Consider the following 21,835-nt stretch of genomic DNA (forward strand, 5'->3'; position numbering starts at 1 on the left):
AAACCATTTATCAGTTTTCTGGCACTTGAAACCTCCCCAAGAACACAACAGGCACCTTCAGGCTAGTATTCATAACATTCTGACATTTTGTACAATACTGTATATATTTGTAACCCTTAACCTTGTTAAATGTGGACACATTTCTGTAGTTTCCTAATGAAATTAAGATTATATATATATATATATATATATATATATATATATATATATATATATATATATATATATATATATATATATATATATATATATATATCCTTCTAGTTCTAGACTTTTTTTGTATTAAAAACACTTTTCTTTTATTGGTCGGATGAAATATGCTTTTTTTTTTGAGACAGGAACTTTGGGTTTTCATGAGCCAAAATCATCAGTATTAAAACAATAAAAGACCTGAAATATTTCAGTTGGTGTGCAATGAATCTAAAATATATGAAAGTTAAATTTTTATCATTACATTATAGAAAATAATGAACTTTATCACAATATGCTAATTTTTTGAGAAGGACCTGTATTATGTGCATCACTTTTACAAACATTATCACGAAAAAAAAAAAAAAAAAAAAACTTTTTGTGAAATGTAAAATAGTTTAATGCCAACCACTGTAACAAGACATCTCAGATTGACACTAAAGAGATCCATGCCCAATTATATATGAGAATTTTAAAAAGAGAAAGTTATTGACCAAATAAATAAATCACAATGTACACTTTTTATTAAAGCATTTAATCAATGACTTTTTAAATGAAATTTTAAATGAAAAACTAAAAAGTGGCTGGTAAAATTGAGGAGAAAGGTTAATTTTCAGATTATTTTATTGAAACAATGAATTAAAGACATGTTTAGCGAGCGTTATTTAAAAGCAGGAAAAAGTGGCTGTTAAAATTGGGAAAAATATACATTTAGCAATATGACACAATCAAATACACGTTTAGCAAGCAATTTTTTATTTAAAAATGTTTACTACAAGAACTACACATGGAATTATATAATGTATATTTGAGTGGCAACTATTGCTGTAACTGTACAATATTGTACCAAAAAGAAAGAAAAAAACCCCACAAACAAAATAAGAGGGAAAAAAAGAATGTACCTCTGTAATGTACACAATTGTATATACAAAGTACATCTGAACACAGGTTTCTCTGTTAACAGATATCTGAATGGACAACTATAAATATATCTGACAAGACAATTCATTTTATAGTCTTGCTTCAACTGGACAGAAATTACATTTTAACAATAGTTATGATTACAAAAAAAGAAAGAAAAAGAAAATCACCCTCACTTAATTTGTTCACAAACATACAATGCAAATTCAAGTGAATAATGATTGATTTCAATTTACTCAATGAAAGACAACATTTTGTGTGTAAACGGAGGCCTCGGCCAACAGCATACTATTAACATTACACATTAAACACACACCATGAGTTACCTGCTGTCATTTGCATGTAAAAGTCCCGCCTGCAAAAGAACTCCAATAAGACAGTTTCCAGTTGCCTTTATGAGGTATCAGGAACAACACACACAGAATACTTCCAATCATTAACACATGAACATATGTATCCACCCGTGAAGACGTTTTCAGAACACGACAGCACATTCAGAAAATTACGTGTTAGGAAAAGGCTCGTCCTCTGTAAAAACCTTACTTGGGGGGAAAAATGCCTCTGTCATAAAAATCTTGGTCTGTCAGTACATATTTTCCAGGAGTCACAGTCAGTCACGCATGTAAGACTGTACAAGGCCAACTACCACAACTCATTTTTTTGGATAATAAAGCCTTGCTTAGGAAAATACGGACCATGAGGGACATTTAGCTATCTGGACAGGCAGATTGTCAGACATTAAAGAGGCTTTTTCCACACTTTATCCTTTCTGAGTCTAAAAAAAATGAGGAAAGCGAGCTACGTTTTTGCATTAGTCTGTTTGAAGTCTTTCCCTTTTTGCATTGTAGAGCCATAAATCTCTCTCTCTCTCTCTCTCTCTCTCTCTCTCTCTCAAAAAAAAAACTGCTGCTAGGCTGCTAAGATTCAGAATATACATACTGTACGTAAACACACATACTAATACATAGATACCATGATACAGACCCAGAAGCGAGTAATAACCTAGGGAAAATTAAATAAAAATATTTTTCTTTTATGTGTTTTTTTTTTTTTTTTCATACACGGGTGATGAAGAAATAATGTGCTTGCATGACATTCCTCATTTTTTTTTTCCAGTTATTATCATAATTATTAAATTTATACAAAACAACACCCTCTTTTAATGTGCCCACTGATAGATATAGTAATACAATAAAATGCCACGTTAGACTGTTAATCATTTCGGAAGTGCTTTTGACCGGTATGGAAATGAATCCGTTTGTTAGGGAAGTCATGTTCGCCATGCTGACATCTTGTGAATCCTCATGCAAAGATGTTCCTTCACCTTTATTTGACGTTTAGGTGCACGGCGATGGCTGGATTCGCTAAAAGAGAAGCAGAAACTCTGCCGATGTGGATTATATAGTGCTAAATGCACTGTAACTATAGTGATTATTGTATAACAGATTTGTAGAATCTGTAGAAAAAGATACGTTATGTTGGAGGTGTCATGTGACAAAGACATTTTTTTTTGTTCTATTCGTTGCGATGCTGTGCGTCTGGTTCAAGTTGCACCCGCACCAGAGTTTGAGGGGAAGAAGTGTTGTGGAAAAGCATTTCCACTGCTTTGTCCTCAAAGTCTGACCCCTTTCCCATAAAATCAGTCTACACAGGCGGAAAAAAGAGGGATTGCTGATGTCCATTTCTCAATCCAAACTAAAACAGTGCTGTAAAATCACTCCAATATATCCACGTGTTTATTAATTCCACACACACACTCATGCTCACTCACGCAAGCATCTAATATCAGTTTTAGTTTGTTAAGTTGTCCGCAGTTTTCTGTTAAGATCCAAAGAAGTCAGTATCAGAAGGTGCTCTTGGAATTATTAAGAAACTGATTGGGATCGAGGCTGTAAACCCTTAGACCGGGCAGGATTTGTCGGTGGGTGGTGGAGGGGGTGGTGGTGTCGGTGGTATGGTGGTGGTTGGGGAACCCATCGCTGGACTGCCCCCAGCCGAACTGCTTTTTGGGAACACAACAGGCTTGGGTTTGGTGGCTGGGGGTTTGTTATCTCTGAAGCTGGAGCCAGAAGCAGACAGACCTGTGGTAGACATTGACGAAAGAGGGCTCTTGGGACTGGTGCTCTTGCCAGGTCGGAAGGTGGAGGGCATGTCGCTGGCCGAGCTGGCGCTGCGCTGCAGGGGATGCTGGGAGGAGTCGGCCTCACGGAGCAGGCGGGAATGAAGCGGGCTGGAGGGTTCAGACGCCCCACCGCTTTTTAGCTGCTCTAGAGTGTCGAGCACAACGTCAGGAGTGTGTTTGACGCTGCTCTGCCTCTCCAGCTCCCGCAGCTCACTTAGAGCGGTGTTCATAGTGGCCTCAATGTCCTGGAAAAAAAAGAGAAATAGAAGAAGAAAGAGAAAAAGAGAAAATGATTACATATGTGATTTAGGGCTGTCAATCGATTAAAATATTTAATCACAAAATTATCATGAGTTAACATGTGATTATTCACAACTTAATCGCAGATTTTTTTTTATCTTAAATTAAGTTTAAATTAAGTCTTTAATACTCTAATCAACATGGGTATGGACAAATATTATTAGTTTATTATTAGTGAAACCATACTTATTCAATAATAATCAATAATACAGCATGAAGACTAGACATGTATCAAAGATCATAGATGTTTATCAAAGAACTTGTTCATGTCTCTTAAACCTAAGCTTAAAAATCATCAGAATAAGCAGTGATTTCTATCATTTTAAAAATATAAATAAAGGCAGTTTTTACACTGGCAGTTTAGTTCAGAACAGGGCACAGTTCGTATGAACAATTGGTAATGTGAAAGCTGTCATGTGGACCTAAAAGCGCACCAGTACCACACCATACCTGGAGGAATATAGTGTGGGCCATTTAAGAGATGAGCGCTATCTATTGACAGTATTTTGTGTGTGCCTAACTCACAGTGCCGCGATTCACTCAAACAGTGTGAGAGAAACGGACTCGGGAGCACACTTTTTCAGAAAAGTAACCTTTGTATTTGTTTTAGCCGATTGTAATGTATTTAGTTCAATAAAACACATGTACTGTAAGGGTTTTAATAATTTACCTCAGATATGAGCGAGAGTGAGCTTGCAGTGCATCCCGCTCATACTGCAGAGAATGTGCTCATGTAAAAACATGTTTTTCTTTCTACATGGAGTCTAATAAAAATTAAACAGAAAATATGGTTGCTTGTAGGCAATAACTGCATTTTTTGTTTAGAATAGTAATATTAATGTTTACCCTTTTGTTTCCCTATTAATGTTTGCTGCTGCATCCTTTACATCCTATGGCTGATCTCAAAATCTCCAACTATGGGCTATGCCACGGATCAAACAGAAAATGTGCGCTGCGTTAATCGTGCGTTATTAGGGCCCAAGCCCTGAAAGGGCGCAGAGCCCTATTGTTCTTCTAAGGATTCTTCTTATTATTATTATTATATATTATTATTTTTTTTACCGACTATTTGGGCATTTTTGGGGCCCTTCCCATGCTCGAAAACTCTTGAAACTTTGCACACGCATCAGAATGCGCGGCCATCAGGGCCGGGCTGAGGCTGGGACCCGGGCGTGGCAGGGGGGCTCGACAGCGCCCCCTAAAGTGGGGTCTGAAAACAGGGTCTATAAATCAAACACACTTCCACGTACATATATGAAACTCGGTACACATATAGAGCTCATCGGGCCGAACAACTTTCGTGCTCTAAGTTATGCGTCAGCCCAACAGGAAGTGAGCTATTATGGGTTGTTCGGAAAACGCATGCTCTGGAATTTGCGATACTCCTCCTAGACGATTCACCCGATCAGCACCAAACTCGGTCAGCCTGAAGTCAAGACACTGAGGATGCTAAATTGCGAGCAACTTTCTGATTTCTCAAACGGTTTGGCCGTGGCGAAGAGACGAATTTAGGGCGAGAAAAAGGAAACAGGAAGTGTGTTATAACTTTTGCATACATTAATTCATTTTGATGAAACTTCAGCTGTGTGTTCGTTGTAAGAGGCCGATCACATGGATATGACTTTTGTGAGGCAAAGTTATAGCGCCACCAACTGGCAGCAGGAAGTGTGTCACTTTCAAAAATGCTTTAAATCCCCATCTTATTTTCACCCGATTTACTTCAAACTTCATCAGTATTATGTCAAAACATGGCAGATATAGACATATGAATGGATTCCTGATTCTAGAAAAACTGTTGTCATGGCAACGTGTCAAAGTCTAATAATCTATTTTGGTGTTTTTGAGACTCTTCACATGCTTGAAATTGCATGAAACTCAACACACACATCAGACATGCTGTCCAGAAGATGCAAGCGAAGATTCAGAAACGGGCGTGGTAGAGGGGCTCAGTAGCGCCATCTTTTGTCCAAAGCGGGGGGTTAGTTTTATCTACATTCACCAAACTCGGTATATATATTGTACATTTCGAGCCGGACAACTTTCTAATTTACAGTTATTAGCTCTGACCAACAGGAAGTCAGATAATTTGGTTGGAAGATAACAAGAAGTGGAAAGCGAGCTCTGAGTTTTTACCTTCTCCTCAAAAGCGATTCATTCAATCTCCTCCAAACTCTGACAACATGAAGTAAATATACAGAAGATGCTAAAATGCGAACGGTTATTGGATATCTCAAACGGTGTTCCCGTAGCAAAAGCCTAAAAAACACAAAATAGGGACACAAGTACCTGGTTCATAAATAAGGCTATACTCCCACCTGCTGGTTATTCTATATATCACACGGGCTGTTTTTCTGTTTTTTTCCCCTGTTTTTTCAACACTTGTGCTCTCCCTTAAATGACCAGTAGAGGGCAATATTGTATAAGTTTTCAAGCAAAAAACCTTGCCTCTGTGTGTGTGTGTGAATGATTTTCTAGCCTGGTGGGGACTTCAACCTGAATGCACACAGACTCATGGGGAATTCCCAATGGGTACAAAAGCTTATAAATCAGACAGAATGAGTTCTTTTCAAGAAAGTTTTTTTTTGTGATGGGTAGGTTTAGGGGCAGGAGCAGTGTAGGATGACAGAATATATGGTTTGTACAGCATAAAAACCATTACGTCTATGAGTCCCCAGAAAGATAGTGAACCAGACGTGTGTGTGTGTGTGTGTGTGTGTGTGTGTGTGTGTGTGTGTGTGTGTGTGTGTGTGTGTGTGTGTGTTGTGGATGGGGGTGGGCTGAGCTGATTTGAGTTGCCTGCAGCATACTTCAGCATTACTACTGTGTGTGTGTGTGTGTGTGTGTGTGTGTGTGTGTGTGTGTGTGTGTGTGTGTGTTGTTCTAGCCTGGTGGGGACTTTAACCTGAATGCACACAGACTCATGGGGACACGTGTCACTGTAGGGACCTAAACTGAGGTCCCAATGGGTACAAAAGCTTATAAATCAAACATAATGAGTTCTTTTGAAAATGTAAAAATGCAGAAAGTTTTGTGTGATGGGTAGGTTTAGGGCTAGGGGCAGTGTAGGGGTACAGAATATATGGTTTGTACAGTATAAAAACCATTACATCTATGAGTCTCCAAAAAGATAGTGAACCAGACACGAGTGTAAGTGTGTGTGTGTGTGTGTGTGTGTGAGTGTGTGTGTGTGTGTGTGTGTGTGTGTGTGTGTGTGTGTGTGTGTGTGTGTGTGTGTGTGTGTGTGTGTGTGTGTGTCTGTCTGTGTGTGTGTGTGTGTGTGTGTGTGTGTGTGTCTGTCTGTGTGTGTGTGTGTGCCACTCTTCTGTCTAAAAAGATTACCTGTCAATGCTGTGCTTTGGCCTGCATTAAAGGATAAAACATATTATTCTGGGTTTGAATAAAAAAAGAAATGTATAAAACCAGTTTATTTGTAGGGCATTGACAATATTGTTTTATATAATTAGCTAAATATTTGTGTAAATACAAATAATTATTAATAAAAAATATATAAATATAAAAAAACATTACTAACAAAGGAAAAAACACATTTGAGTGTCTTTAAAAAAAAAAAAAGTAGTGTAACTTAAAAATTAGAAGATTAAAATGCCTTTTGTTTAAGGACAAAAATGAGAACCAATAAGCTATTGGTTTGATTTTGTGTCTCTGTCACAAACCCCCCCCCCCCCCCCCCCCCTCAGGATCACTCTATGTGTGTGTGTGTGTGTGTGTGTGTGTGGAGGGGGTCTCTCTCACTCTGTGTGTGTGTGTGTGTGTGTGTGTGTGTGTGTATGGGGTCTCTCTCACTCTCTCTCTCTGTGTGTTTGTGTGTGTGTGTGTGTGTGTGTGTGTGTGTGTGTGTATGGGGTCTCCCTCACTCTCTCTCTCTGTGTGTTTGTGTGTGTGTGTGTGTGTGTGTGTGTGTGTGTGTGTGTGTGTGTGTGTGTGTGTGTGTGTGTGTGTGTGTGTGTGTGTGTGTGTGTGTATGGGGTCTCTCTCACTCTCTCTCTCTCTGTGTGTGTGTGTGTGTGTGTGTGTGTGTGTGTGTGTGTGTGTGTGTGTAGGGGGTCTCTCTTACTCTGTGTGTGTGTCACCTTGTCTCTTGTTTTTTCATAATTTAACCCTTTCATATCATAGGCTATCACAAATATCTATCACTTTATTGTGAAAAATAAGTAAAACAAAAACACATATTATATCTTTAATTAAATACTGGTCTTGTGAACTTACAAAATTTTGAGCTGCAAAAAATACATTTGCACATAATAGAAAGTGATATCCTAATTCTTTTAATTGTTTTCTATAACATGGGCTTTAAAGAAGGTCATGTGCTGTGTTTGCAAAGATCACGTATGACACCTCTTTAAACTAATTATTTATTGATAGAATTCAAATGGATAAAAAAAAAAAATTCACATGATCTTATAAAAGTGACTCTTTATAATAAACTTCCATAAATTATATGCACGCATATTACTCTTACCTGACACTGATATTAAAATCATTGTTGCGGTCTCTGTGATTTGGCTTAATTTATTTTTAAGAGAAGTGTAAGGATAATACAACTTCAGCATTTGGACAGTATTCTGCACTCATTTTGAAATTGACATTTGACATCATCTGACATAAAATTAATGAATAAAATGTAATTGATCTCAGAGATGTGACTGTTGTGGTTCCTGGTCATAGCAGCACCAGTTGCTGCAGTTAATGAGGTGAATTCAAATGACTTTGACAAAGTCCCTTTATTTATTTTTTCCCATATTAAATGCCTATTGGCCTGCTGTGCACAGATAAGCTGATGCCACCGGGGTGGCGGTGCCCCCGGCTTGGGCCCGTCATCGCTGCTCGCAGCTTTAATTCAATTTAGTGCCGTTAAAGTGAACTTGCGTTAACGTTTTATTAACGTGTTAATTTTGACAGCCCTAATATGATTATTTTATATTTTATTTTGCATTGTTTTTTGTTTGTTTGTTTGTTTTTTTTCTTTTTTTTTCTTTTCTTTTCTTTTCTTTTCTCTTCTTATAAAGGCCTAGTTAACTGGTTAATATATGATATTTTGTTTGCAAAAATCTTACAATTAAACAAAGTTACTGACCAACTTTAAGTCTGTTTTATGAAATGTTTTTATTTTGTACCCTGTAAGCTAGCCACCGTTTGATGGAGTTTAGTGCCATTTTTTTTAGTAATTCACACCTTTCCAGAAAGACAACAGTCGTAGCTTTAGTTTTAGCTACGGTCAGTCCCTTCTTTTATCTGTTATAAAGCCAGTACAATGACCTCAGAAACTCCAACTCAATTACAACCACAGCCGGAATCGATTCTGACCTCTATTCAGCCGTGAAATTACAGCTCAAAAGAAGATAAATACGACTCTTTAATACACTGACACTCAGCACTTTTTCCGGAGAGGAAAATGCACTTTCAGTTTACCAGTGTGTCATTTTTATTCAGTGGTAAGTCGGCATGAAACCTGACAGGGTTTGTATGTTACTTAATTTAAATAATACTTTTAAATGAGTCAAGTGGAGCAGTGAAGAACTGAATGATTCTGGGCTTGTAGTACCTGTGAGCTGTGCTCCACCTGAGCGATGACCTCTGGGTCCAGTGGTCTGTGGTTGCTGAAACTCTTGGATCGTCCTGCAGGCGTAGACTTACGGAGCTGAGGACCTTCCACCTTAGTCTTCAGAGATGAGTGGCGAGTGATGGAGTTCAGGACACTGTGAGCGCTGACAGGTCGCTTATCTGTTCCCTCCTTGGCCAGTCCACCTGCAGGCATGGAGGAGGTCTTTAAACTGCCTGCTGCTCCAGATGAGCCCTCACCAAGCCCCTCCACAGTCCGGATTGTTCTCCGGATGCTGGTTGATTCTGGACGTTTCCTCAACCTGAGATGGATGTAGTGTAGGCAAAATGTCAATATTATGAAAATAACATATTAGTATTACGGAAAGAAATGTAATTAAGAAATTTTAAGAGAATAAGGGTAGGTTGCAGCACACAAGTATTAATCTTAAATCTAGATAAAGTTGAGGTTTATATTATAATTCTGTTGCACCAAACTTTAAACCTTGTTTAAAAATAAGCAGGTTTACATTTAAACCATGATTTTGATCCTGGATTTAAATTATATTTAAAATAGATTCACTTTAATCCCTGTTGCTCCATAACTTAAAACTCAGATTTAAATCTCAATTAGTGATTCATTTTAAACTTACATGTGAGGAGGTTTAAATAAAATAAAGTGCAGAGATAGAAACAGTGGGTGTGACATCAGGTCTCAGAGAGGTGTTTATTACAAATAGAAAATAAAAATTAAGCGTATTGAGCAGAGTCTGAGGGTTATGGCGGACTAGTTTATGCCTGCTATCGAGTCCGGGATGCAGATCGGTCACTTATCTCGGTGCACCTCGGTGTCGAACAAAGAAAAGAAGAGAGGAATATATTTAGCATTTAATGGCAGCTGTAATGATGAGGTGAATGGCAGTAATCGTGGAGATCAAACAGAGCAGCGCTGTCAAGAGCGGAGATTGTCACTCCCCAAATCGTGTTTTGTCATAAAGTACGCTGCCACAATATACTCCTTTAATAAAAATTATAGGTTAAATATATTTCCACACTAATGAAATCCTCACGCGCTGCCACAATCTTTTCATTACCTGCTTGATCAGTACCGGTCTACGCAGCGCTTTATAAATTCAACTGACATTTTACAAGGCTATTTCCTTTATTGGCAAGAGCTATGTCAGAGAGAGTCTCTGGTGGTCAATAAAGAAGAAACTGGAATATTTACATTGTTGCTGTCAATGGCGAATCCATCATCATGTTTCAATCGCAAGGTTAAATTCTAATCCTTGATTTGTTAATCTGGTGCAACACAACTCGATTTAAAAAAGATAAGATCAATAAATCCCAGATTAGTTCTAAACTGTGCTTAATTTAATTTAATTTCTTAATTTAATTTATTTGGCTGAGAAATTAACCCCAAAATAAAATAAAAGTAATAACCAAAAAAAACAACAACAACATTTCATTTGATTTGAACATAGAATTTATTACATATTAACTTTTAGACTTCAAAAGCAATGAGGGTGAGCTTTTTGGGTGAACTATACCTTTAAATGATCACGGGTAAAAACGTTCATGAGTATAAATATGCAGCTATAATGCATGTAGGTGATTTTGAATTGATATTTCATGTCGATATACAATGGTTAAACACTTAAAACGGTTTGTAGTGTTTATATCTCTGTTAGACTGGCAAATCTATAGAACAATGGCAAGGAAAACTAACTTTAATGCACTCCGAGAGCCCACTCGCGGTCGGGAGCATTTCCGTTGTGTTGTGGCGATTTCATTGTGTTGTGGCTTGTATCCGTTGTGTTGTGGCGATTTCATTGTGTTGTGGCTTGTTTTCGTTGTGTTGTGGCTTGTTTTCGTTGTGTTGTGGCTTGTATTCGTTGTGTTGTGGCGATTTCATTGTGTTGTGGCTTGTATCCGTTGTGTTGTGGCGATTTCATTGTGTTGTGGCTTGTATCCGTTGTGTTGTGGCGATTTCATTGTGTTGTGGCTTGTTTTCGTTGTGATGTGGCTTGTTTTCGTTGTGTTGTGGCGATTTCATTGTGTTGTGGCTTGTATTCGTTGTGTTGTGGCTTGTTTCTGTTGTGCTGTGGCTTTTTTTCGTTGTGTTGTGGTCATTTAGTTGTGTTATGGCTTGTTTTCGTTGTGTTGTGGCCATTTCGTTGTGTTGTGGCTTGTTTTCGTTGTGTTGTGGCTTGTATTCGTTGTGTTGCGGCCATTTCATTGTGTTGTGGCTTGTTTTCGTTGTGTTGTGGCTTGTATTCGTTGTGTTGTGGCTTGTTTCTGTTGTGCTGTGGCTTGTTTTCATTGTGTTGTGGTGATTTTGTTGTGTTATGGCTTGTTTCGTTGTGTTGTGGCTTGTTTTCGTTGTGTTGTGGCTTGTATTCGTTGTGTTGCGGCCATTTCGTTGTGTTGTGGCCTGTTTTCGTTGTGTTGTGGTGATTTCGTTGTGTTGTGGCTTGTATTCGTTGTATTGTGGTGATTTCATTGTGTTGTGGCTTGTTTTTGCTGTGTTGTGGCTTGTTTTCGTTGTGTTGTGGCTTGTTTTCGTTGTGTTGTGGCTTGTTTTCGTTGGGTTGTGGCTTGTTTTCGTTGTGTTGTGGCCATTTCGTTGTGTTGTGGTGATTTCGTTGGGTTGTGGCTTGTTTTTGCTGTGTTGTGGCTTGTTTTCGTTGTGTTGTGGCGATTTCATTGTGTTGTGGCTTGTTTTCGTTGTGTTGTGGCTTGTTTCTGTTGTGCTGTGGCTTTTTTTCGTTGTGTTGTGGTCATTTCGTTGTGTTATGGCTTGTTTTCGTTGTGTTGTGGCCATTTCGTTGTGTTGTGGCTTGTTTTCGTTGTGTTGTGGCTTGTATTCGTTGTGTTGCGGCCATTTCGTTGTGTTATGGCTTGTTTTCGTTGTGTTGTGGCTTGATTTCGTTGTGTTGTGGCTTGTTTCTGTTGTGCTGTGGCTTTTTTTCGTTGTGTTGTGGTCATTTCGTTGTGTTATGGCTTGTTTTCGTTGTGTTGTGGCCATTTCGTTGTGTTGTGGCTTGTTTTCGTTGTGTTGTGGCTTGTATTCGTTGTGTTGCGGCCATTTCGTTGTGTTGTGGCTTGTTTTCGTTGTGTTGTGGCTTGTATTCGTTGTGTTGTGGCTTGTTTCTGTTGTGCTGTGGCTTGTTTTCATTGTGTTGTGGTGATTTTGTTGTGTTATGGCTTGTTTCGTTGTGTTGTGGCCATTTCGTTGGGTTGTGGCTTGTTTTTGCTGTGTTGTGGCTTGTTTTCGTTGTGTTGTGGCGATTTCATTGTGTTGTGGCTTGTTTTCGTTGTGTTGTGGCTTGTTTCTGTTGTGCTGTGGCTTTTTTTCGTTGTGTTGTGGTCATTTCGTTGTGTTATGGCTTGTTTTCGTTGTGTTGTGGCCATTTCGTTGTGTTGTGGCTTGTTTTCGTTGTGTTGTGGCTTGTATTCGTTGTGTTGCGGCCATTTCGTTGTGTTATGGCTTGTTTTCGTTGTGTTGTGGCTTGATTTCGTTGTGTTGTGGCTTGTTTCTGTTGTGCTGTGGCTTGTTTTCATTGTGTTGTGGTGATTTTGTTGTGTTATGGCTTGTTTTCGTTGTGTTGTGGCCATTTCGTTGTGTTGTGGCTTGTTTTCGTTGTGTTGTGGCTTGTATTCGTTGTGTTGCGGCCATTTCGTTGTGTTGTGGCCTGTTTTCGTTGTGTTGTGGTGATTTCGTTGTGTTGTGGCTTGTATTCGTTGTGTTGTGGTGATTTCGTTGGGTTGTGGCTTGTTTTTGCTGTGTTGTGGCTTGTTTTCGTTGTGTTGTGGCTTGTTTTCGTTGGGTTGTGGCTTGTATTCGTTGTGTTGTGGCCATTTCGTTGTGTTGTGGCTTGTTTTCGTTGTGTTGTGGTGATTTCGTTGTGTTGTGGCTTGTTTCTGTTGTGCTGTGGCTTTTTTTCGTTGTGTTGTGGTCATTTCGTTGTGTTGTGGCTTGTATTCGTTGTGTTGTGGCCATTTCGTTGTGTTGTGGCTTGTTTTCGTTGTGTTGTGGCTTGTATTCGTTGTGTTGCGGCCATTTCGTTGTGTTGTGGCTTGTTTTCGTTGTGTTGTGGCTTGTATTCGTTGTGTTGTGGCTTGTTTCTGTTGTGCTGTGGCTTGTTTTCATTGTGTTGTGGTGATTTTGTTGTGTTATGGCTTGTTTCGTTGTGTTGTGGCCATTTCGTTGTGTTGTGGCTTGTTTTCGTTGTGTTGTGGCTTGTATTCGTTGTGTTGCGGCCATTTCGTTGTGTTGTGGTGATTTCGTTGTGTTGTGGCTTGTATTCGTTGTATTGTGGTGATTTTGTTGTGTTGTGGCTTGTTTTTGCTGTGTTGTGGCTTGTTTTCGTTGTGTTGTGGCTTGTTTTCGTTGGGTTGTGGCTTGTTTTCGTTGTGTTGTGGCCATTTCGTTGTGTTGTGGTGATTTCGTTGGGTTGTGGCTTGTTTTTGCTGTGTTGTGGCTTGTTTTCATTGTGTTGTGGCGATTTCATTGTGTTGTGGCTTGTTTTCGTTGTGTTGTGGCTTGTTTCTGTTGTGCTGTGGCTTTTTTTCGTTGTGTTGTGGTCATTTCGTTGTGTTATGGCTTGTTTTCGTTGTGTTGTGGCCATTTCGTTGTGTTGTGGCTTGTTTTCGTTGTGTTGTGGCTTGTATTCGTTGTGTTGCGGCCATTTCGTTGTGTTATGGCTTGTTTTCGTTGTGTTGTGGCTTGATTTCGTTGTGTTGTGGCTTGTTTCTGTTGTGCTGTGGCTTGTTTTCATTGTGTTGTGGTGATTTTGTTGTGTTATGGCTTGTTTTCGTTGTGTTGTGGCCATTTCGTTGTGTTGTGGCTTGTTTTCGTTGTGTTGTGGCTTGTATTCGTTGTGTTGCGGCCATTTCGTTGTGTTGTGGCCTGTTTTCGTTGTGTTGTGGTGATTTCGTTGTGTTGTGGCTTGTATTCGTTGTGTTGTGGTGATTTCGTTGGGTTGTGGCTTGTTTTTGCTGTGTTGTGGCTTGTTTTCGTTGTGTTGTGGCTTGTTTTCGTTGGGTTGTGGCTTGTTTTCGTTGTGTTGTGGCCATTTCGTTGTGTTGTGGTGATTTCGTTGGGTTGTGGCTAGGGGTGTCAACAATAATCGATTCGGCGATGCATCGCGATGCGGGGCATGAACGATTCAGCATCGATGCGGCAAAGTGCCATAATCGATTATGTGCAATTCCCCATTATTCCACAAGGTGGCAATGTCTGATACCCAATGATGAAGTGACGTTTCACTCATAGTTACCTCTGACAGAAAACGAAACAATAATTATAATCTGCAAAACTTGAAATGGGTTAGTGATTTACTTCAGAGAGCAAGTACTAAACACAATCATATGTTAGTGTCACTGTCTCTTGATGATGGATGTGGTCAAGAAGCTGTCAGTGATCAAAATATTGATTTTGAAGACATTGAAAATGAGTTTGGAGAATATGCTGGAGATCGCGAATATGAGGCAGATGCTGAATATACTGGTAAACGAGCTCTGACGAGGTCATATGATGATGGTATTAAACATCTGCTCAAACTGAATCCTTCCAAGCTCCAAAAGGTAACGAAATAGGTTTTATTTTATTCTTCTGTAGCTGTTACTCTAAAATCAGGAGTTTTATATATTATCACGGCAGGTAGAGGTCTATCCATGTTAAATATAGATCTGGGTCGCTAACGACCAGAATATGTAAGAATGTTTGGTGAAACAGTCATGCATTTAAGGGTTAATTGCATTTTATTTAATTTTATTTAATTACATTTTATTTTATTAACTTTTATGTCAAAGATACAGGAGACACATAGCAGCCAATACAATCTGTTGTTTAATATCTGCTTGTATTGCCTCATGACTGATGAAAAATTTGCTTTGTGTGCAGTAGAATTTTGATGCATCACAATGCATCGTAGAATCGAATTGAATCGAATCGTTACCTGGTGAATCGTAATCGAATCGAATCGTGAAGGCAGTGCCAATGCACACCCCTAGTTGTGGCTTGTTTTTGCTGTGTTGTGGCTTGTTTTCGTTGTGTTGTGGCTTGTTTTCGTTGGGTTGTGGCTTGTTTTTGTTGTGTTGTGGCTTGTTTTCGTTGTGTTGTGGCTTGTATTCGTTGTGTTGTGGCCATTTCGTTGGGTTGTGGCTTGTTTTTGTTGTGTTGTGGCTTGTATTCGTTGTGTTGGGGCTTGTTTTCGTTGTGTTGTGGCCATTTCGTTGTGTTGTGGCTTGTTTTCGTTGGGTTGTGGCTTGTTTTCGTTGTGTTGTGGCTTGTATTCGTTGTGTTGTGGCCACTTCGTTGTGTTGTGGCTTGTTTTCGTTGGGTTGTGGCTTGTTTTCGTTGTGTTGTGGCTTGTTTCCGTTGTGTTGTGGCCATTTCGTTGTGTTGTGGCTTGTATTCGTTGTGTTGTGGCTTGTTTTCGTTGTGTTGTGGCTTGTTTTTGTTGTGTTGTGGCTTGTTTTCGTTGTGTTGTGGCTTGTTTTCGTTGTGTTGTGGCTTGTTTTCGTTGTGTTGTGGCTTGTTTTCGTTGGGTTGTGGCTTGTTTTCGTTGGGTTGTGGCTTGTATTCGTTGTGTTGTGGCTTGTTTTCGTTGTGTTGTGGCTTGTATTCGTTGTGTTATGCTTGTATTCGTTGTGTTGTGGCTTGTTTTCGTTGTGTTGTGGCTTGTTTTCGTTGTGTTGTGGCTTGTTTTCGTTGGGTTGTGGCTTGTTTTTGCTGTGTTGTGGCTTGTATTCGTTGTGTTGTGGCTTGTTTTCGTTGGGTTGTGGCTTGTTTTCGTTGTGTTGTGGCTTGTATTCGTTGTGTTGTGGACATTTCGTTGTGTTGTGGCTTGTATTCGTTGTGTTGTGGCTTGTATTCGTTGTGTTGTGGCTTGTTTTCGTTGGGTTGTGGCTTGTTTTTGCTGTGTTGTGGCTTGTTTTCGTTGTGTTGTGGCTTGTTTTCGTTGTGTTGTGGTGATTTTGTTGTGTTGTGGCTTGTATTCGTTGTGTTGTGGACATTTCGTTGTGTTGTGGCTTGTATTCGTTGTGTTGGGGCTTGTATTCGTTGTGTTGTGGCTTGTTTTCGTTGTGTTGTGGCTGGTTTTCGTTGTGTTGTGACTTGTATTCGTTGTGTTGTGGCTTGTATTCGTTGTGTTGTGGCCATTTTGTTATGTTGTGGCTTGTTTTCGTTGGGTTGTGGCTTGTTTTCATTGTGTTGTGGTTTTATTCCAATGTGTTGTGGTAATTTCGTTGTGTTGTGGTTTAATTAATACAGCTGCACCACTGGGCCACCGTAAAATATGACAGGAATATGTATATGAATAAGAAACTAAAACTGCCAGTAGGTGGCGGTAAATGTCTGATTCATGCAGGAATTAAGTAAATGGAAAAATCTCTTGATGAATAGGCCATTGACTCATCCATGCACCTGAGTAAAACAGGTGGATTTATTCAGAAACGAAGCACAGTTGTGTGTTGCTCAGAGAAACACAATATTTCTGCTCTGGCTTTATACATAATATTGTTGTTGCCAAAATTAAGCAAAAGCAGACAATATTGTGTCTAAAAAAATAACACAATACTAACTTATTTATTGAACTGTTCAGTATCACATTAGCATTTGTGCTATTCGGGGGAAAAAGCAGCACTAGTTGATATTCATAGTTTTCATAGCATAGTTGTCGTGGAGCCCTGAAGGGCAAAACTGCAGCACAAGCCTGTCATTTTTCCATCTTAAAAACTAAAATATATGAACAAGATGCAAGAGTTGGCCATTTGTAATCCATATAGAGCACCTGCTGCAGTTTTTCAATCACTAAAAAACAGCAGGACGTTTTAAAATTGCTGACGGGCAATGGAGGAAAGCCCTTTTTAGTTTCTTTAATGGAGTGACATCACGTGAAAACTATGTGTCACATGTAATATTGTTTTAGAGGCATTCTAACTGTATTCAATAGGCTTCATCACACAGTGAGTTGTTACCTTGCTTCATGTGCATCTCCAATCAACTTTATAAAATGTAAGATGAACTAAATGGGTCTGGATAACTAATAACTAAAAGTTTTCCCCTGCATAACTAATTAATTAATTAATCATATAGAAATAATGTCTTATGTTCTAATAAGTTTTAACTTACTTGTTGAGGTTAGCTAGGTATATATCAGCCACATGACCTCCAGTGGGTGAGCTGGCACTGGCTCTGGTGGACACCTTCTCTTCCACAGAATCATGGGACGCCTCTAGGTCAGATTTGGGACTTCCCCTGCCTGGATATCCATCCGGCCTATTTTACAAAAATCACAGACACCTCTAGAATTCATACACTATAGGAGGTCTTACTATTAGTTAAGATCATAGATTTCTACTAGGCCACTGACTTACTCATTAGAAAAGCAGTTCTGACCAATATCATTAGTTAAAGTCAATAAATCAGACAGCTTACATGTCCTGCACTACTATGTACTGGTGCGGCACGAGTCCCTCTGTGCCGTTGTGGCGACCCTCCCACCAGTCCTCAGATGCACGGTGGTACAGCAGCAAAGACGCCCCCTTCTTAAAGGAAAGCTCGCGGTTGGTGCGTCCAGAGTAGTCAAAACGTGCGATGGCCTCGATGGGGTCAGACTCTGAAACGTTCAAGGACCCTGACTTTACTATTCAGAGACATGAAAGACGGAGAAAGATAAAGAGAGAGAGCACAAGAAGGAGAGCGAGCGAGAGGGAAGAGAGAGAACAAAGGAAAAACGAAGGGTTATTGCGTGGGAAGCCAAGCAGGTTAGAGCACAATTATCAAATGGCTTTGGAGCGGCAGAAGGGGAGCACAGACACGGGGGTGTGTAATGTCTTTATGGAAGATATGTGTGCATGTTAGTATGGTCTTCATTCTAACTGGCGTCTAGGCTCACCATCATCGCTGTTGTGGATTTCAGAGGTGGTGTCAGGTGCAGGTTCATCCACTAGGGGGGGCTCAATGTGTGGATTATCACTGCAGAATTGACAGCAAGAAAGATGAATTGGTGGAAACCTCCATTACAGACTTCAGTGCATTAGAAATTAAAACAACACAGACTTTACATTCAACACACACTTGCATATACACTAACAAATCTAAAGTTTGGATACACCAGACTAAATTTATGTTTCTCATTATCTTAAAGACCTTTTGATGCACAGACTTCTGCTTAAATGCTTGAAATGAAAAAGTCATTATATCATTATAATAAAAAAACAAAATATGTAGATAAATATAAAAAAGCGAATTTAGAAAAATAAATACAAGATAAACTACCATTCGAAAGTTGAAATGCTTTTGAAAGACACTAATGTTTACCAAGGATGCATTTATTTAATCAAAATAATTTCTTATTATCAGTGTGGAAAACTGCTTAATATTTTTATGGAAATCTTAATGCATTTCTCAGGATTCTAAGATAATTTAGAAAAATAAATATTTTGTAACATTATATATGTCTTTACTGTCACTTTTAAACAATTTAATGCATCCTTCCTGAATAAAAGTATTTTTTCTTTAAAAAAAAGCAGTGACCCCAAACTTTTAAATGGTTGTATGTAAATGCATGTATACATAAATAAATGCCCCGAAAATAGAGAGTTTGTTAACATATGAAACCAAAAATAAAGCTAATAAGCTTGTTTATAATATTCATATTTGTATATATATATTATGACCCATAATATGCATGCTTATGTTTAGTTGCAATTTATTATTTGTGTTTAGTATGCAAATAATGACCAAAACATAATGACAAATCAGGACCTCTTTTTGGGTCACAACCCACCAGTTTTGTATACCACCTTTTTTTTCATTTTTTTTTTATATTATATATGTCCCATATATTTTGCCTTATTTGAGAGTTTTGACAACTTTACTATTCTTCAAAAATGAGGAAAATAGTCTAGAGTGAGTAGGTGTGCTCATTCATTTCATTTCTAGTAAATCTTAATATTGGACTGAAAGTAAAAGATCAGAAGTACAATGTGAATGTGGACATTTCTGAGAAGAAATTTGAGGTCTCTATGTCTCTCAGTTTGTTCGTTCTTCTTTGAAGCAAAACAGGAAGCAGAACACAGATAAGAGGATCAAAGCTGGACCTTCCTGTGGCTTCTTGACTCCAAACTGAACCTGCCCTCACTCAACTCCTGTGGGGAATCTAATGCGACCAGAATACACTGTACTAACGCACAGGAAAATGGCTCGTTTCCAAGGTCATGCTGGCCTCAATGCTGATAACAGCTTTGTTATGCCATTCACAGGCCAAGAAACCCTGTAATACCCTACTATTAATTTAGTATAAACCCAACTGAACAACCTGATCTCCCATTGAGCACTCAAGCAAAAACACTGACTAATTTACTGTCATCACTGTACCAATAAAAGCTGCTCTCTCGTATCATGCGCTGGAGTAAATTCAAGCTCTATAGAGTGAAAGTGCAGTATTCTACCCAGCTGGAATATATCTCACTAAACCCATCCTGCTTTATTACATACAGTTGGCAAGCATGAAGTCTGAGCTAATGAATAGTGTAGTTTCATTACAAAGCAGCTTTAGACAGGGTAATGACTGTATAATGTGCTAATCTCTGCCTGGTGTGTGTAGGGAGACATTGTCAGACAGGTTTGGCAAATCACACGTCCATCAGTGTTTCAGTGAATCTTTAAAATGACAGATTGGTCTCACTGAGCAGTCAGTTGGTGAAGAGGACCCTGTGATCCTCCTGTCACTCCATCTGAGAGAGCGTGTGTAAGCTTTGATCTGGGCTCTTAAGGTAAAATGATCCTTGTGGCTTCTTCACCCGTGAGCAGATGAGTTTGTGTTCCGGGAGGTCAGAAGCTGCTCTGATTTTTAATGTCTTCCCCAGAGACACTGCAGGTCTCACTCTGCTCTCAGCATCAGTCTAAGACAAAACTTTGACACTTGTCTTACTTCTGCATGTGTAAGGACAGTGATAATCCCACTGTGCAAAAGCACATTTCTTTCTCAAAAACTTTTTTTTTTTTTTGTCAGCACAATTCTACCCAAATTCTCATAATCAAAATGAGTATTCACAAAACATTTTTACAATTTACTTAAAATGTATTCTTTGTACCAGAATGCAAGATATCGGCTCCGCCCAGATGCACAGACATGAACCAATCAGGCTTCAGTATTCAAAGAAAAAACTCTTTGATTGGTCTATTTTAACTCTATATTTTTCTCTATACGTGTCAGGTACCGACGCAATGTGAGTGGAACAGGCTGTCATAAAAAGAAACTATGAACACGAGAGAACCAACTAAATATTAATAAGTGATTATGTAGATTCAATGCATGCTTGCTATGCAGTTTTCTATGCCCTTTTTTTGCTCAAATAAAAATTGTCAGAAAAATATCTTAAGTTTAGTATTTTGTTCTTCCCTCAAATTTAATTAAAATATTTAAAATTACAAATTATTTTCCTTATATTTTGAAGGTTTAATTTAACTTGTAGGGTCATTATAGACAAAAATCCCATATTCATTCATAAATTCTTTAAACAAACAGATACAGTATATTCTTCTGTGCAGATTGCCAAAATATATTCGTTTCACAATACAGAAATGAGGATTTGGGAGGAAAATGTCCTTGATTTTAATGAACATATATTACTGTGTATTACTTTCTTTATGTAAAATGTTTTTTTTAATTTTTCTATTTTATATTTAGCGTGCAATATGAGCCTGACATTTCTTTTTGATATTTACTCAAAAGTTTATTTGTATAATGCACCCTGACTGGCAAAAATATAACAAATATTTGCTTACTACTAAATAAAATATAAAGAATTTTCGGGAACACTTTAGAATAAAGGTCATTAGTTAATATATTAACTAACATGAACTAACCATGAGCAGCTCATTTATTTGTTCATCTTTGTTAACGTTAGTTAATACAAATCCAGCTGTTAATGGTTTGTTCATGTTAGTTCACAGTGCATTAACTAATGTTAACAAGATTTTAATAATCTATTAGTAAATGTTGAAATTAACATTAACAAAGATAAATAAATGATTTATAAGTGCAGTTCATTATTAGTTCATGTTAACTAATGTAGTTAACTAATGACCATTATTCTAAAGTTTTCACATTAATCACAATTTCAGATCTAATGCTATACAGATGAAGATAAAGCTCAAATACAGAATGTAATATCAGACTGTAAAACAGTAATTCATATCAGGACAGGAACTGAGTTTGCAACGTGTTAACTACAGTATGTTATTAACGTGTCTCGACTTCACGTGACTTTAAGCCTCAGGAACCTGACAAGAGACTCTGACTAAACCCTGAGCTAAAAACACATCATCTCAAAGTCTTAATTACACCGCCCATGCAATCCAAACAATCCTGTGCATGAAAACCACATGAGATGAGCCACGTCTTTATGCTTGCATCTCAAAAGCCAACCTGATCTGGACATGTTGCTTTCTTGTCACGGTGACACAGCAATCTGAAGTCATTTCCTCTTTGACAACCAAAACAGTTATTAAAAAGCTATAGGAGGCATTTCATTAGCGCTTGCCTTTGAACAGAGAGGATGACCTCATTTTTCATTTAAAAACTTTTTAAGATGATGTTTTATGAGTCTGGCTGTCTCCCACAGTTCTGTTGAAGTTGCATTCATTGTGACATCTTTTGGGAGTCTAGGTTGTGTGGTGACATTTCTGGGGGTCAGAAATCTATCCGTGTCTTCAACCATTGAACT

The 21,835-nt window shown here is 38.4% G+C and overlaps 1 protein-coding gene across 1 annotated transcript in view; it reads right to left on the minus strand.

Moving 5' to 3' along the window:
* Window positions 1-924: 924 nt before the first annotated feature.
* The window catches only part of srgap2 (SLIT-ROBO Rho GTPase activating protein 2), a 120,935-nt gene continuing 100,024 nt past the window's right edge, over window positions 925-21,835 (minus strand). Inside the window, 5 exon segments of the mRNA XM_067432156.1 lie at window positions 925-3,477; window positions 9,096-9,414; window positions 17,232-17,378; window positions 17,538-17,745; window positions 17,998-18,077. Coding sequence (XP_067288257.1) covers window positions 3,010-3,477; window positions 9,096-9,414; window positions 17,232-17,378; window positions 17,538-17,745; window positions 17,998-18,077 — 1,222 coding nt within the window. The 3' untranslated portion in view covers window positions 925-3,009.

This window comes from Pseudorasbora parva, chromosome 22 (assembly GCF_024679245.1).
Source record: "Pseudorasbora parva isolate DD20220531a chromosome 22, ASM2467924v1, whole genome shotgun sequence".
NCBI lineage: Eukaryota > Metazoa > Chordata > Actinopteri > Cypriniformes > Gobionidae > Pseudorasbora > Pseudorasbora parva.